This window comes from Lepus europaeus, chromosome 10 (genome assembly GCF_033115175.1).
Source record: "Lepus europaeus isolate LE1 chromosome 10, mLepTim1.pri, whole genome shotgun sequence".
Taxonomy (NCBI): Eukaryota; Metazoa; Chordata; class Mammalia; order Lagomorpha; family Leporidae; genus Lepus; species Lepus europaeus.
Genome location: NC_084836.1, coordinates 17,245,484 through 17,258,935, shown reverse-complemented (window position 1 = coordinate 17,258,935; position 13,452 = coordinate 17,245,484). Strand labels below are relative to the sequence as shown.

The 13,452-nt window shown below is 41.2% G+C and overlaps 1 protein-coding gene across 1 annotated transcript in view; it reads left to right on the top strand.

Moving 5' to 3' along the window:
* Positions 1-13,452, top strand: part of STAB2 (stabilin 2) — a 206,502-nt gene that overhangs the window by 114,169 nt on the left and 78,881 nt on the right. The window contains exons 32-33 of the mRNA XM_062203017.1: positions 11,893-11,991; positions 12,080-12,187. Coding sequence (XP_062059001.1) covers positions 11,893-11,991; positions 12,080-12,187 — 207 coding nt within the window. The remainder of the gene's footprint in view (positions 1-11,892; positions 11,992-12,079; positions 12,188-13,452) is intronic.

Below are 13,452 nucleotides of genomic sequence, written 5' to 3'. Positions count from 1 at the left end.
TAGCCTTAAGAGAAAAGCTTTGTGTGTCATTACGTTTATTTTTAAACCATTTAGAGGCTCTATCATTTCTATCAAACTCAATACCCACTTACCTATGTGTATTCTAATGTGAGACTACCATTCTCCATCATATCCTATTTGGCTCTCTGCATTACTGCACCCTAAAAGCATGAGGTAACAAAGGACCTACAGGAAAAAAATGGAAGTGGTAGAAAAAGTATTACGAGAGTTTTTCAAAGGTAAGAAAGAGGGGGAATAGAAGAAGAAGAATAAGAAGAGGGACTGCAAGCTCTCCTGTAATTCCCAGTTACTGTATTAGAATCTTTAGTTAAAAATGAAAGTTAGAATTTAGTGAACTCTGGAAACTTTTGGAGGTCAAAGATTGGAAAAAGCAATTAACTAACTGCATTTTAACTAAACATGTTTTCACGTGGCACTGATATGTTCACCTTTTATTTATTTATTTATTGACAGGCAGAGTGGATAGTGAGAGAGACAGAGAGAAAGGTCTTCCTTTTTGCCATTGGTCCACCCTCCAACGGCCGCTGTGGCTGGCGCATCGTGCTGATCCGAAGCCAGGAGCCAGGTGCTTCTCCTGGTCTCCCATGCGGGTGCAGGGCCCAAGGACTTGGGCCATCCTCCACTGTCTTCCCGGGCCATAGCAGAGAGCCGGCCTGGAAGAGGGGCAACCGAGATAGAATCCGGCGCCCCAACCAGGACTAGAACCTGGTGTGCCGGCGCCGCAAGGCAGAGGATTAGCCTATTAAGCCATGGCGCCAGCCCAACACCTTTTTATTTTAAGCTTTGAAAAAGTCAGCTGTTTAGAAAGAAGAGGCTATTTGTAAGACTCCTGTATGCCTTGTTTTGCAAAGATTTTGCAATTCTGCTGTAGTACCACATCTTTAAGTGAATGACTCTTCATGTGTAAGCAACCATGCCAGATTTATGACATCAGATAATGCAAAGTAACATTATTTATCAAGCGTGCATTTCCAACCCTGGCTTTTCAAAACAAAAATAAATAAATAAACAAAAACATAAAATTACCTTTTCTGCTCCGTTTTTTATGAATACACTCTGCTTAGTAGGAAGACACCCCAACCCATCTCTCACATTGAGCATTAGCTTTTGATGTATATAAGCAACCAAAGTTCATGAATTTCAGATGTGCAGTTTTAAGAGCATGATAACACTTCCCACCCCCCCTCTCACTCCTTCCCTCTCTTGCTCCCACCCCTTCTTCCTCCTTCCTTTTCTTTTTTTCTTTTAATTTTTACAATGGCATATTTTCAGTTTATTTTATAATTGCAAGTTTAACCCACTATTCAGTAATGAATCCAACAAGTGGTAATTAGAAAAACCTCTGTTCCTCAGGAGTATAGACAAGGACTATAAACAATAATAAAATCTCAAATGGTAGTTTTGCTCATATATTACTTTTTATACTCTGTATCTTAGTTACCACAAATCAGAGGAAATATATATTTAATCTTTTTGGAACTGGATTATCTCATTAAGCATAATAGTCTTCAGTTGCATCCATTTTGTTGCAAAAGACAAAATTTTATGGCTGAGTAGTATTCCATAATGTATATATGCCATAATTTCTTTACCCGGCCATCAATTGATGGACAGCTGGATTGATTACATATATTAACTAATTATGAGTTGAGCTGCAGTAACCATTGTTGTACAAATAACTCTTTCCCTATGCTGATTTCACTTCTTTTGGGTAAATTACCAGGAATGGAATGGCTGGATCATATGGTACATCTATTTTCAGATTTTTGAGGAATCTCCATACTCTCTTCCATAATGGCTGTACCAATTTACATTCCTACCAACAGTGGATTAGGATACCTTTTTCCCATATCCTCACCAGCATTTGTTGTTTGTTGATTTCTGTATGACAGCCATTCTAACTGAGTTGAGGTAAAACCTCATTGTGATTTGCATTTCCCTGATGGCTAGTGATCCTGAGCATCCTTTTCATGTGTCTGTTGTCCATTTTATCCTTTGAAAAATGCCTGTTCATGTCCTTTGTCCATTTCTTAACTGTATTGTTTGTTTCATTGTTGAATTTTTGAGCTCCTTATATATTCTGGATATAAATCTTTTATCAGATTTATAATTAGCAAATATTTTCTCTCATTGTGTTGGTTGCCTCTTTTATGAGGGTTTTCTTTGCTGTACAGTACCTTCTTGGCTTGATATAATCCCATTTGTCTATTTTTGCTTTTATTGCCTGTGCTGCTGGGTTCTTATCCAAGAAGTCTTTGCCTGTGCCAATGCCTTGCAATGTTTCCCGAATGTTTTCTGGTCTTAGGTTTAGATCCCTGACCCATTACACTGAACGTTATTATCATGAGGATCTATTCTAGTCCTACCTTCCTTAACCCATGCAGTCCACATCACTGAGGATCACAGATTCAGGAGGGCAAATTCTAGAGATGAGCTTTTTTTTTTTTTCCAAAAGATGAGACAGTTGGAGTACCTGATTTTAAGCCCCTGCTCTACTCAAATTCCAGCCTCCTGCTAATGCACACTGGGGAAAGCAGCAGATGATTTCTCACAAACATGCAACCCATGTGAGACCCAGGTTGAATTTCTGGCTTCTGGCTTTGGCTTGGCCCATTCCTGGCTGTTGCAGGCATTTAGAGAGTGAACCAGTAGATGGGAGATTTCAATGTCTGTTTGTCTGTCTCTGTATGTCTCTGTCTCTGTCACTCTCTGTCTTCCAAATAAATAAACTTTTCTAAATTTTATTTAAGTTATATAAGTTTCATGTATTTCATACATACAGATTTAGAGACATAGTGATACTTCCCATCCTACCCTTCCTCCTGCCCACATTCCAACCCTCTTTCTCCTCCCTCTCACACCCCAACTCTCATTTTTTTTAGATTTATTTATTTATTTGAAAGGCAGAGTTACAAAGAGGCAGAGGGAGAGAGAGAGAGGTCCTCCATCCACTGGTTCACTCCCCAAATGGCTGCTGCAGCTTGAGCCAGGCTGATCAGAAGCCAGGAACCAAGAACTTCCTCTGGGTATCCCACATAGGTATGGGGGCCCAAGGACTTAGGCCATCCTCCACTGCTTTCCCAGGCTGTAGCAGAGACCTGGATCAGAAGTTGAGCAGCCAGGATTCAAAATGGCACCCATATAGGATGCCAACACCACAAGCAGCAGCATCACCCACTATACCACAGTGCCAGACCTCCCACTGTTAACTTTTACAAAGATCTATTTTCAGCTTATTTAATGATTGTATAATTGGTTAACCTTACACTAAGTAAGAGTTCAACAAATAATAGGAAGAAAAAAACACTTCCTCAATGGAAGAAACAGGGCTGTAAGCAATCATCAAATCTCAAAATGTCCATTTCACTCCAATACATTACATTTTAGGTACTCTATTAGTGTCCTTGGATCAGGGAAAGCACATGATATCTGTCTTTTTGGGACTGGCTTATTTCACTAAGTATAATAGTTTCTGGTTGTGTCTATTTTGTTGCAAAAGAAAGGGTTTTTTTTACAGTTTAGTAATACTCTGTAGTGTATATATGCCATAATTTCTGTATCCAGTCAATAGTTGGTAGACATTTGGTTTGATTCCATATCTTAGCTGTTGTGACTTGTGCTGCAATGAACATGAGTGTACAAATAACTCTGCCATATGCTGATTTCTTTTGGTTTGGGTGAATTCTCAGGAGTGGGATGGCTGGATCATATGGTAGGCCTATATTCATATTTCTGATGTATCTCCATACCATCTTCCATAGTGGCTTTACCAGTTTACATTCCCACCAACAGTGGATTAGGGTAACTTTTTCCCTACATCCTCACCAGCATTTTTGTTTGTTGATTTCTGTATGAAATCCATTCTAATTGGATTGAGATGAAACCTCATTGTGGTTTTGATTTGCATTTCTCTGATGGCTAGTGATCCTGAGCATTTTCTCAAATGTCTATTGGCCATTGGAATTTCCTCTTTTGAAAAATGTCTGTTCAAGTCCTTTGCCCATTTCTTAAGTATATTGTTTATTTTGTTGTTCAGTTTTTTTGAGCTCTTTATTGATTCTGGATGTTAACCCTTTTATAGTTGCATAGTTTGAAAATATTTCCTCCTATTCTGTCAGTTCCCTCTTCACATTGCTGAGTATTCTGCAGTGCAGAAGCTTCTCAGCTTGATGTCATACTATTTGTCAATTTTGGCTTTGAGTTCCTGTGCTTCTGGGTTCCTTTTCAAGAAGTCATTGCCTAGGCTAATGTCTTGCAGGGTTTCCCCAATGTTCTCAAGTAACTTGATGGTATTAGGTTGTAGATTTAGGTCTTTGATACATATTCAGTGTATTTTTGTGTAAGGTGTAAGGGAGAGATCTTGTTTCATACTTCACACGGAGATCTAATTTCCCCAGCATCATTTTGAAGAGACTGTCCCTGCTCCAGGGACTGATTTTAGCTCCTTGATCAAAGATAAGTTGGTTGTAGATACTTGGATTGATTTCTGGCATTTCTATTTTGTTCCGTTTTTCTACAAGTTAGCTTTTGTGCCAGTACCAGGTGGTGGTTTTGATTATAACTGCCCTGTAGTTTGTCTTGAAACCAGGTATTGTGATGCCTTCAGCATTGTTTCGTTGTATAAGATTGATTTAGCTAGTCAAGGTCTCTTGTCTTTCCATTTGAATTTTAGAATCAATTTTTCTCAATCTTCAAAGAATGTCATTGGTATCTTGATTGGGATCACCTTGAATCTGTAAATTGCTTTTGATATTATGGACATTTTGATGATTCTTACAATCCGTGAACATGGAAGATTTTTTTCCATTTTTTAAAGTCTTCTATTTCTTTAGTGTTTTATAATTTTCATCGTTGAGTTCTTTGCTAACCTTGGTTAAATTTATTCCAAGGTATTTAATTATTTTTGGAGCTATTGTGAATGGGACTGATCTTAAAACTTCTTTCTCAGCCATGGTACTGTCTATGTATGCAAAGGCTATTGAGTTTTCTGTGTTGATTTTATATCTTGCCACTTCACCAAACAATTTTATGAGTTCCAATAGTCTCTTAGCAGAGTCTTTTCAATACCCTATATATAGAACCATGTCATCTACCCATAGGGATACTTTGACTTCCTCCTTTCCAATTTGTATCCCTCTGATTTATTTTTCTTGCCTAATGGCTATGGCTAAAACTTCTAGGCCTATATTAAATAGCAGTGGTGAAAGTGAGCATTCTTGCCTGGTTCCAGATCTTAGGGGGAATGCATCCAGCTTTTCTCCATTCGATAGGATGCTGGCCTTGGATTTGTTATAAATTGCCTTGACTGTGATGAGGAATGTTCCTTCTATATTCAATTTGCTTAAGATTTTCATCATGAAAGGATGTTGTATTTTATCAAATGCTTTCTCTGAATCTATTGAGATAACAATATGGTTTTTGTTCTTCAGTTTGTTAATGTGATATATGCATTTATTGATTCGTGAGTGTTGGATCATCCCCACATACCAGGGATAAATCCCACTTGGTCTGAGTGAATAATCTTTCTGATGTGTTGTTGGATTAGCTAATATTTTGTTGAGGATTTTTGTATCTGTGTTTTTCTATGTTGAAGGAATATTGATCTAAATTTCTTTTTATCTATTTTATCTTTTTCTGGTTTAGGAACTAAGGTCATGCAGGCTTCATAAAAGGATTTTGGAAGGATTCTTTCCCTTTCAATTATTTTGAATAGCTTGAGAAGAATTGAAGTTAGTTCTTCTTTAAACGTCTAGTAGAATTCAGCAATGAAGCTATACAATCCTGAGCTTTTCTTTGTTGGGAGGGTCTTTATTACTGATTCATTTTCCATCTTGGTTATTTGTCTAAGTTTTCTATGGCTTAATGACTCAATTTTGTTAGCTTGTATGTGTCCAGGAATCTGTCCATTTGGTCTGCAATTCCAAATATTTTGGCATATAGCTCTTCATAGTAATTTCTAATGATTCTTTTTATTTCTGTGGTGTCTGTTACATTTCTTTTTTTTATCTCTGATTTTATTCACTTAGGTCTTCTCCATTTTTTTGGTTAGTTGGACAAATGGTTTATCAATTTTGTTTATTTTTTTAAAACTCCATCTCTTCACTGATCTTTTATATAGTTTTTTAATTTCAATTTTGTTTATTCTCTAATTTTACTTATTTCTTTCCTCCTACTAATTTAGAATTTGGTTTGTTTTTATTTTTCTAGTTCCTTGCAATGCATTGATGGCTCATTCTTTTGATATCTTTCCAATTTTTCATGTAGGCACCAATTGCTATACAAGTCCCTCTTAACACTGCTTTTGCTGTATCCCATAAGTTTTGATATGAGGTAGTGTCTTCATTCATTTCCAGAAATTTTTTTTATTTCTTCTATGACCCACTGTTCATTCAGCAGCCTGTTGTTCAGTCTCCATGTGTTTGCATATAATCTATACATTCTTGAATTGTTGATTTCCAGCTTCATTCCACGATGGTCAGAGAAGATGCATGGTATGATTTCAATTTTTTTGAATTTGCTGAGATTTGCTTTATGGCTTAGCATATGGTCTATCCCAGAGAAAGTTCCATGCACTAATAAGAATGTGTATTCTGCAAATGTGGGTGAAAGTTCTATAGATACGTTAGGTCAATTTGATCCATGGTGTCAATTAGCTCTGTTGTCTCTTTGTTGACTTTCTGTCTGGTTGATTTGCCCATTGATGAAAGTGGGGTATTGAAGTCCCCTATTACAATTATATTGGGGTCTATGTCTCCCTTTAGGTCCATTAACATTTCTTTTAAATATCCAAGTGCCCTGTAATTGGGTGTGTATATGTTTATTATAATCACATCTTCCTGTTAAATTGATCCCTTAATCATTAAACAGTGCCCTTCTCTGTCTCTCTTAACAGCTTTTGTGTTAAAGTCTATTTTCTCTAATATTAGGATGGCAAAAGCTGCCCTTTTTTGCTTTCCATTAGCATGGAATAGCTCTTTCCAACCTTTCACTTTCAGTCTGCATGTATATTTGTTGGTGAGATGTGTTTCGACAGTGAATAGATGGGCCTTGTTTTTTAATCCATTCAGCCAGTCTGTGTCTTTTAACTGGAAAGTTAAAGCCATTTATATTCAAGGTGACTATTGATAAGTAATGAATTGGCCCTGCCATTTTTCCATAAATATTCCTATTGTTTACTTCAGATTTCTTTTGTACTTTTACTAGGGGATTTTCTGCTTTCACATCCTTTCATAATGATGGCTATCTCTCTGTTTCTGTGTGTAGCACATCCTTAAGCATCTTTTATAAGCCTGGATGAACAGTGACAAATTATTTCAATTTCTGTTTGTTGTACAAGGTCTCTTTCATTTTCATTCATAAATAACAGCTTTGCAGGGTACAGTATTCCTGGTTGACAGTTATTTTCTCTTAAGATTTGGACTATGTCTCACAATTATCTCCTATCTTGTAGGATTTCTGATGAGAAGTCAGATGTGGGTCTAATTAGAGATCCTCTGAAAGTAATCTGGTGGCATTTCTCTCATGCATATTTTAGAATCTATGTTTTACTGTGATGAGTTTGACTACAATGTGTGGTAGTGAAGATCTTTTCTGGTCATGTCTGTTAGGAGTTCTATATGCCTCATGTCCTTGGACGTCCCTTTCTTCTTCCAAATTTGGGAAGGTTTCCATAATTATTTCACTGAATAGGCCTTTAGTCCATTTCCTCTTTCCATACCTTTAGGAATACCTAAATTCATATGTTGGATCATTTGGGGTAGTATTCCATAAATCTCCAACACTGATTTTAAGTTTTCTAATTTCTTCCTGTTTTTTTTTTTTTGTCTGACTGAAAGATTTCCAAAGATGTTTCTTCTAGCTCAGATATTCTTTCTTCTGCCCCACCAATTCTCTAGTTAAGTCTTTGCAATGCATTTTTTCATTTTATCTATTAAATTCTTCATTCCTAATATTTCATTTGATTTCTCTTTAAAAATATCAATTTCATGGGAAAAATTTTTATATGTCATGTATGATTTTGTTTAGTTTGTGGATTTGCTTCTGATTGCTTTTGAGTAAACCTATGATTAATTTTTTGAATTCCATTTCTGACATTTCATCAATCTCTTCATCTTCACTTTTTAATATTGGAATGTTGTGGTGTTTCTTTGGCAGAGGTTGGGGAGTCTATGGTGTCATCCTTATTCCTGTTTCTTTCATGAATTTCTACATTTATTTTTAGGCATTTGTAGAGTTAATTGTTTTTTTTTTCCTCTGATGGCTTTTGTCTTTGAGCTTTGCCTCTGTGGCTTACAGGAATGTCTGTACTTTCAGTGAATACCAAGAGCTGTATGGTAGGGAGTTCTTGTCAGTGCTCTAGGGTGGGATGAATATCCAGAGTTACACCCAAGTTAGGCATGATAGATCTCCTCTTCTTAACAAAAGGGAAGAATGGTCACTTCTTTTGATGTTTTCACCCCTTCACCTTCTCTCTTCAAAGCTGAGGAATGCCTGTGTGTTAGCCCCAGTGTGTTTAACACTTATCCAGGCCACTACATGAACTCACAAATGATCTGTGCAGTCCTCACTATAAGCATGGTCCCTGCCTCAATGACCTGCAATCAAGAAGCTCCAAGCATGTGGAGCCACACCCAGTAATTGTCCAGAGTCACAACTACACTCTACACCCTCTCGTGTAACCAATGAGTCCCCACAGTCTCAACACACAAGGCTCCCAACAGCCTATGGGTGTAGAGGTTTCACTCTGCCCTGGCACTCTGCCCTGGCAGAGAGGCAGGTGTTGCCCAGCCAGCTCCACCTAGGCATCTTGATCCTGGGAGGCTTTGGGCACTTTATAGTCCAATGTGGGTGTACAGCCACCTCCCGGTCAGGCTCAAAATCAGTGAGGACTGCAGATTTTTTTCCTCCACTAGAATCTCTGCATCACACATGCACATAAGAGCCACTAGCTGAACATTGTTCTCTTCCCACCACTGCTGCCATTACTGCCGAGAAGATGGTATCTGTCTCAGCCAATTGCTGTGTGCAAACAGAGGCCTCCACAGCTCCCGCCCAAACCCAAAATGGTGCCAGCCGTTTCTCAGCCAGGCAGTGGGTGTTGTTATAGGGAAGTTGGGTTAAGATAAACGTGTCCCCTCTACATCCACTGGGTCTGCGGGCAACTGCTAGCAACCACTAGTCCATACTCAGGTCATGCTCTCCCTCTGGCTATATCACCATGGTTTGCTGCAGTCCTGTCTCACCTCCATCTCCAAGCTCCCACCCTCTCTGACTCTCAGCTGCTGCAGTCATGTGCTGTGTGTCTGTCCATATTTGTGCTATACATTTGCACCCTTCACATAGGTCCATGGCATTTTTCTTCCTCTTCTAGGATTTCCAGTGCAATTTTCTCTCCAATTTTCCCCTGAGAGCACACACTCTATACATTAGAGGGTTTTTTTTACTATTTATCCCTAGCCTAGTGCAGTATTTTGTTCCCCAATCCACCATCTTAGAATCTCCATAATTTTTTTTTAAAAAGAGGCCATTCTAGAGTCACAGAGAATCTGGAAATGCACATTTAGCTAGATGTATGAATTTGGGCAAGTCACATAACTTCTCTGTGTCTCATTTTTCTTCTCCTGTGAGGATTAAACACTTCCTGTCTCAAGGCCTGCTCCCTAGAAGACTCTCAACAAATGGTTTTATTCCCTGCTTGTTCTGCAACCCCCTGGGGTTTCTTTGTGTGGAGCTCATGTGGCATAACTATGCCCTCTATGATGATAGTTGCTATGGTGTCAGTCCTCAATCCCTCTGAGACTTAGGCGGGTATCCCAGAAGCACGGGGCTGCACCTCTCTGTGTTCCTCAACAGCATGAACACCTTTCCCTGAATACAAAAGTAAGTGGGGTTTTTGAGGATCTGCCAGGAGCAGTCACTGTGCCAAACATTAGGTGCTGAATTTCCTCATCTGATGTTTACAACGCCCCTGAGAGAAGAGGTGCTAGACTGTCCTCACTTCTCGAGTGAGATGGCAGAGGTTCCTTGTGGTTAACTAACTGGGCTGAGGCAGTTTTGTGAACACATGAGAGTCATGGGCAGGGGTTGACTGATTCAAGTTCTCTGCTTAACCTCTGGGTTGCACTGGCTCCCTAAGGAGCTCCCTCTGTGTCTGCCCATTGACTTCATGGTCACCTCCATCAGGACCATCAAGTACAGTTGTTCAGGTTGCACCCTACTTAAAAGTGCCTGCCCAAGTGTAGGGTGGAGCTCAATTCCAGTCCACTTTACTCTGTGCTGTGTACCCCTGTTCAGAGATGCAAACTTCTAGAGTAAGGTGACTCCTTTTATTAAATTTGCAGTGGACTTCATCATTGCACATTACTATGTGACATGCTCATAAAATCATCAGATTCTGTTAACGTGCTTCTCGAATCTGTGAAATCCCTTCAAACACCTCTTCCCCCTACAGACCCAAAAACTCAGGAATGTACCAGTCTTTCTCTAAAAATGGGGTCTATAAAGAGTCAGAGAGAAAACTGTAGCTTTACAGGATAAATGGTATTCAACTCTGCCACTGTGATGCAAACACAACCTTAGACTCTATGAAGCAAATTTCTCTGTGTGTCAATAAAACTTTACTTTCAAATACGACCAGCAGTCCAGATGGGGCTGCCAATGTAACATGCCAGAAGCCCCCTGAGGACAGGAGCCAGGCCTCACTCATGGTTGTGTACCTACTGCCTGGCCCATCACAGGCACTCAGTAAATGTTGGTTGGCGTTTGATTGAATTAGAGAAACATTCCACGGGCAGGTGCTGTGGCATAGCAGGTTAAGCCTCCACCTGCAGCACCAGCATTCCATATGGTCACTAGTTTGTGTCCTGGATGCTCCTGTTCTGATTCATCTCTCTGCTTGTGGCCTGCAAAAGCAGCAGAGGATGGCCAAAGTGCTTGGGCCCTTGCACCCACATGGGAGACCTGGAGGAAGCTCCTGGCTCCTGGTTCCTGGCTCCGGATCAACTCAGCTCTGGCCAATGTGGCCATTTGGGGAGTGGAAGACCTCTCTCCTCTCTCTGTAACTCTGCCTCTTGAGTAAATACATAAATATTTGAAAAAAAAAAAGGAGGAAAAAGAAAAAACTAAAACATTCCAGTTTTGTATCCTTCAGTTGGAGAAGGTTCTAGTCAGAATGAGAAGATAGAAACATTTATTTTGTCCAGAAGGTGAGCCATCACTCAAATGCCCATAGACACCATGCACATGACAAAGATGACTGAGGGGAACCAGGTGGAAGGCGAGTGTGGACTATGATGAAAATGACTGCAGCTACCCTCTGCAGCTCTGAGTTGTCTGCAGGAATGCAGACTGATGTTTTTAAAGGAAGCCAGAAATCCACATCTTATGGTAAAATGCCCTGTTTGTTTTGACATTGCATGAGCCAAACAGAGCTTTTTCACAAGCCAGATTCAGGTTCTTGGGTTGCAGTAGATTGCAGACTTCTAGGACAAGAAATGAAGAGCCTGCAGAGAAAACAGAGTGGATTTTACTGCAGCTTGCTGCATTTCAGTTTGATTTTCAGGCCTTCACTGAAAGATGAAAAACTGGATTAGGTGACTTGGGGGAGCTATGAGATCTCTGGGGCATTGTGGAATTTTCTCCAACAAGGGGAGGTTTAAGGACAATACATAAAACTGAACAACCAACACCTCCAAGTCTCTTCCTCCCTTTCACTTTGCGTCCTAGAATACTTTCAATCTGAGTAATCTTCAACATGTTTTTAATATCAATTCCTTGTACTGTCTAAAGAAAGTAATAGGATTTTCATGTGTATCGGGAAGCAGCAAATCCTAGTGACATGTGCTAACAGAATTTGGGGGCTTCCTTTCCCAGGTGCTGGTCCCCCAAAGAGGTCTCACCGGCTCCTTACCAAACCTGCTCACCCGGCTGGAGCAGATGCCCGACTACTCCATCTTCCGGGGATACGTCATTGCAAGTACCACACTCCCTGCATGCCAGCCTGGCTGGGGTTGCCTGGGGATGGGAACCGCTCACACGCTCTGGTCTCTTTCCACCACAGCAATATAATCTGGTGAATGCAATCGAGGCTGCCGATGCTTACACGGTGTTCGCCCCCAACAATGACGCCATCGAGAGTTACATCAGGGAGAAGAAAGTCACAACTCTAGTAGGTATAGGGAACAAGCGCCAGGGAGGTTATTCAGTGCACAGTCAGACGCTCAACATTTTAAGTGCATCAGTTTTATGCCTTTTCAGTCTTTCATCAAAGCCCCTCGTCCATATCCACTTTCTTAACATAACCTCGTGCAGAAATTCCACCCCCACACAAAACCCCCGTGCCCAAGCTGCTCTGTTTAGTGCGTCCAAGCCCCTACACACAAGCGTGCAGGCATCCTAGGAACCAGGAAGGATCCTCATAGCTGCTGCTCCCAGTCCCTGACATCTTCCTGGTCTGAAGAGCTGTGACGTCAGCAGCATGGATCTGCAGGGACGGACTGTTTGTGCAGGCAGACAGCCAAAGAAGAGGGCCTGGCCCGTGAACCAGTCATGGTCCTTCAGGAGACACAAAGCACACCAGTTACTGAAGCGGAGAGAACTCAGTAGTGCAAACTGTTTATTGGGTATAAAGGGAGAAACGGGTGGGAGAGATCACAGAGGTAGAAGTGGCAGGAGAGCATGCAAGACCTGGAGGTTGGAAGTATTAAAACAGGAACCTTAAAGGAACCTCAGGCTATGGCACAGGGAATGTTCAGCAGGGGCTGGTGTCTTTGATCTTGGAAGAAGGGGCCAGTGAGCCCAAAACTCAGACATGCAGGAGGTAGCATTGCCCGGCTGGTGCCTCAGAGGTGGGGAGGGCATGATGAGTCCTAGGAAACTGCCCTCCCGTTCAGCTGCCACTGCCAAGGAAGAGAAGTGGGATCCACAGGAGCTGGAAGCAAGAGGGAAGGAGTAAGCCCAAGCCTCACACGTGCCCTCCAGTGCTTGCCATCAGCAGAACCAGAGCCCTAGGGGAAAGAAGGGATGTGTATCACAGCCTCAGCCCCAGCAGAGAGCATGGGAGGGAGGGCTTGCAGTGGGAGACAACTCATAACCTTCTCTCCTCCCTCACGTCGTGCTTCAATTCCTCTCAATCAGTGTTGGTTTCACCAGGGGCAGGAAGTGTTGGTGGTTGGGAAGAGGTATTAAAAGGGTAGGAACCACTCTAAAACCCATAGCTCACCTCCAGCTTCTGCTGGTTGTGCTGGAGGGGGGTCTGTCCGCCCTACCAGGCAGCCATCTTGGATCAGATATGAGGTGCCATTTTGCTCAGATGTGGCCACACATCTGCACCCCAGGAAACACCTCCCGCTCTCCTGTCCCTTGCTCACTGTGAGCAGCTCAGCTGCCCACGGCCAGGAGACTGCTCAGGACTCAGACCCCAGTCCTACATGC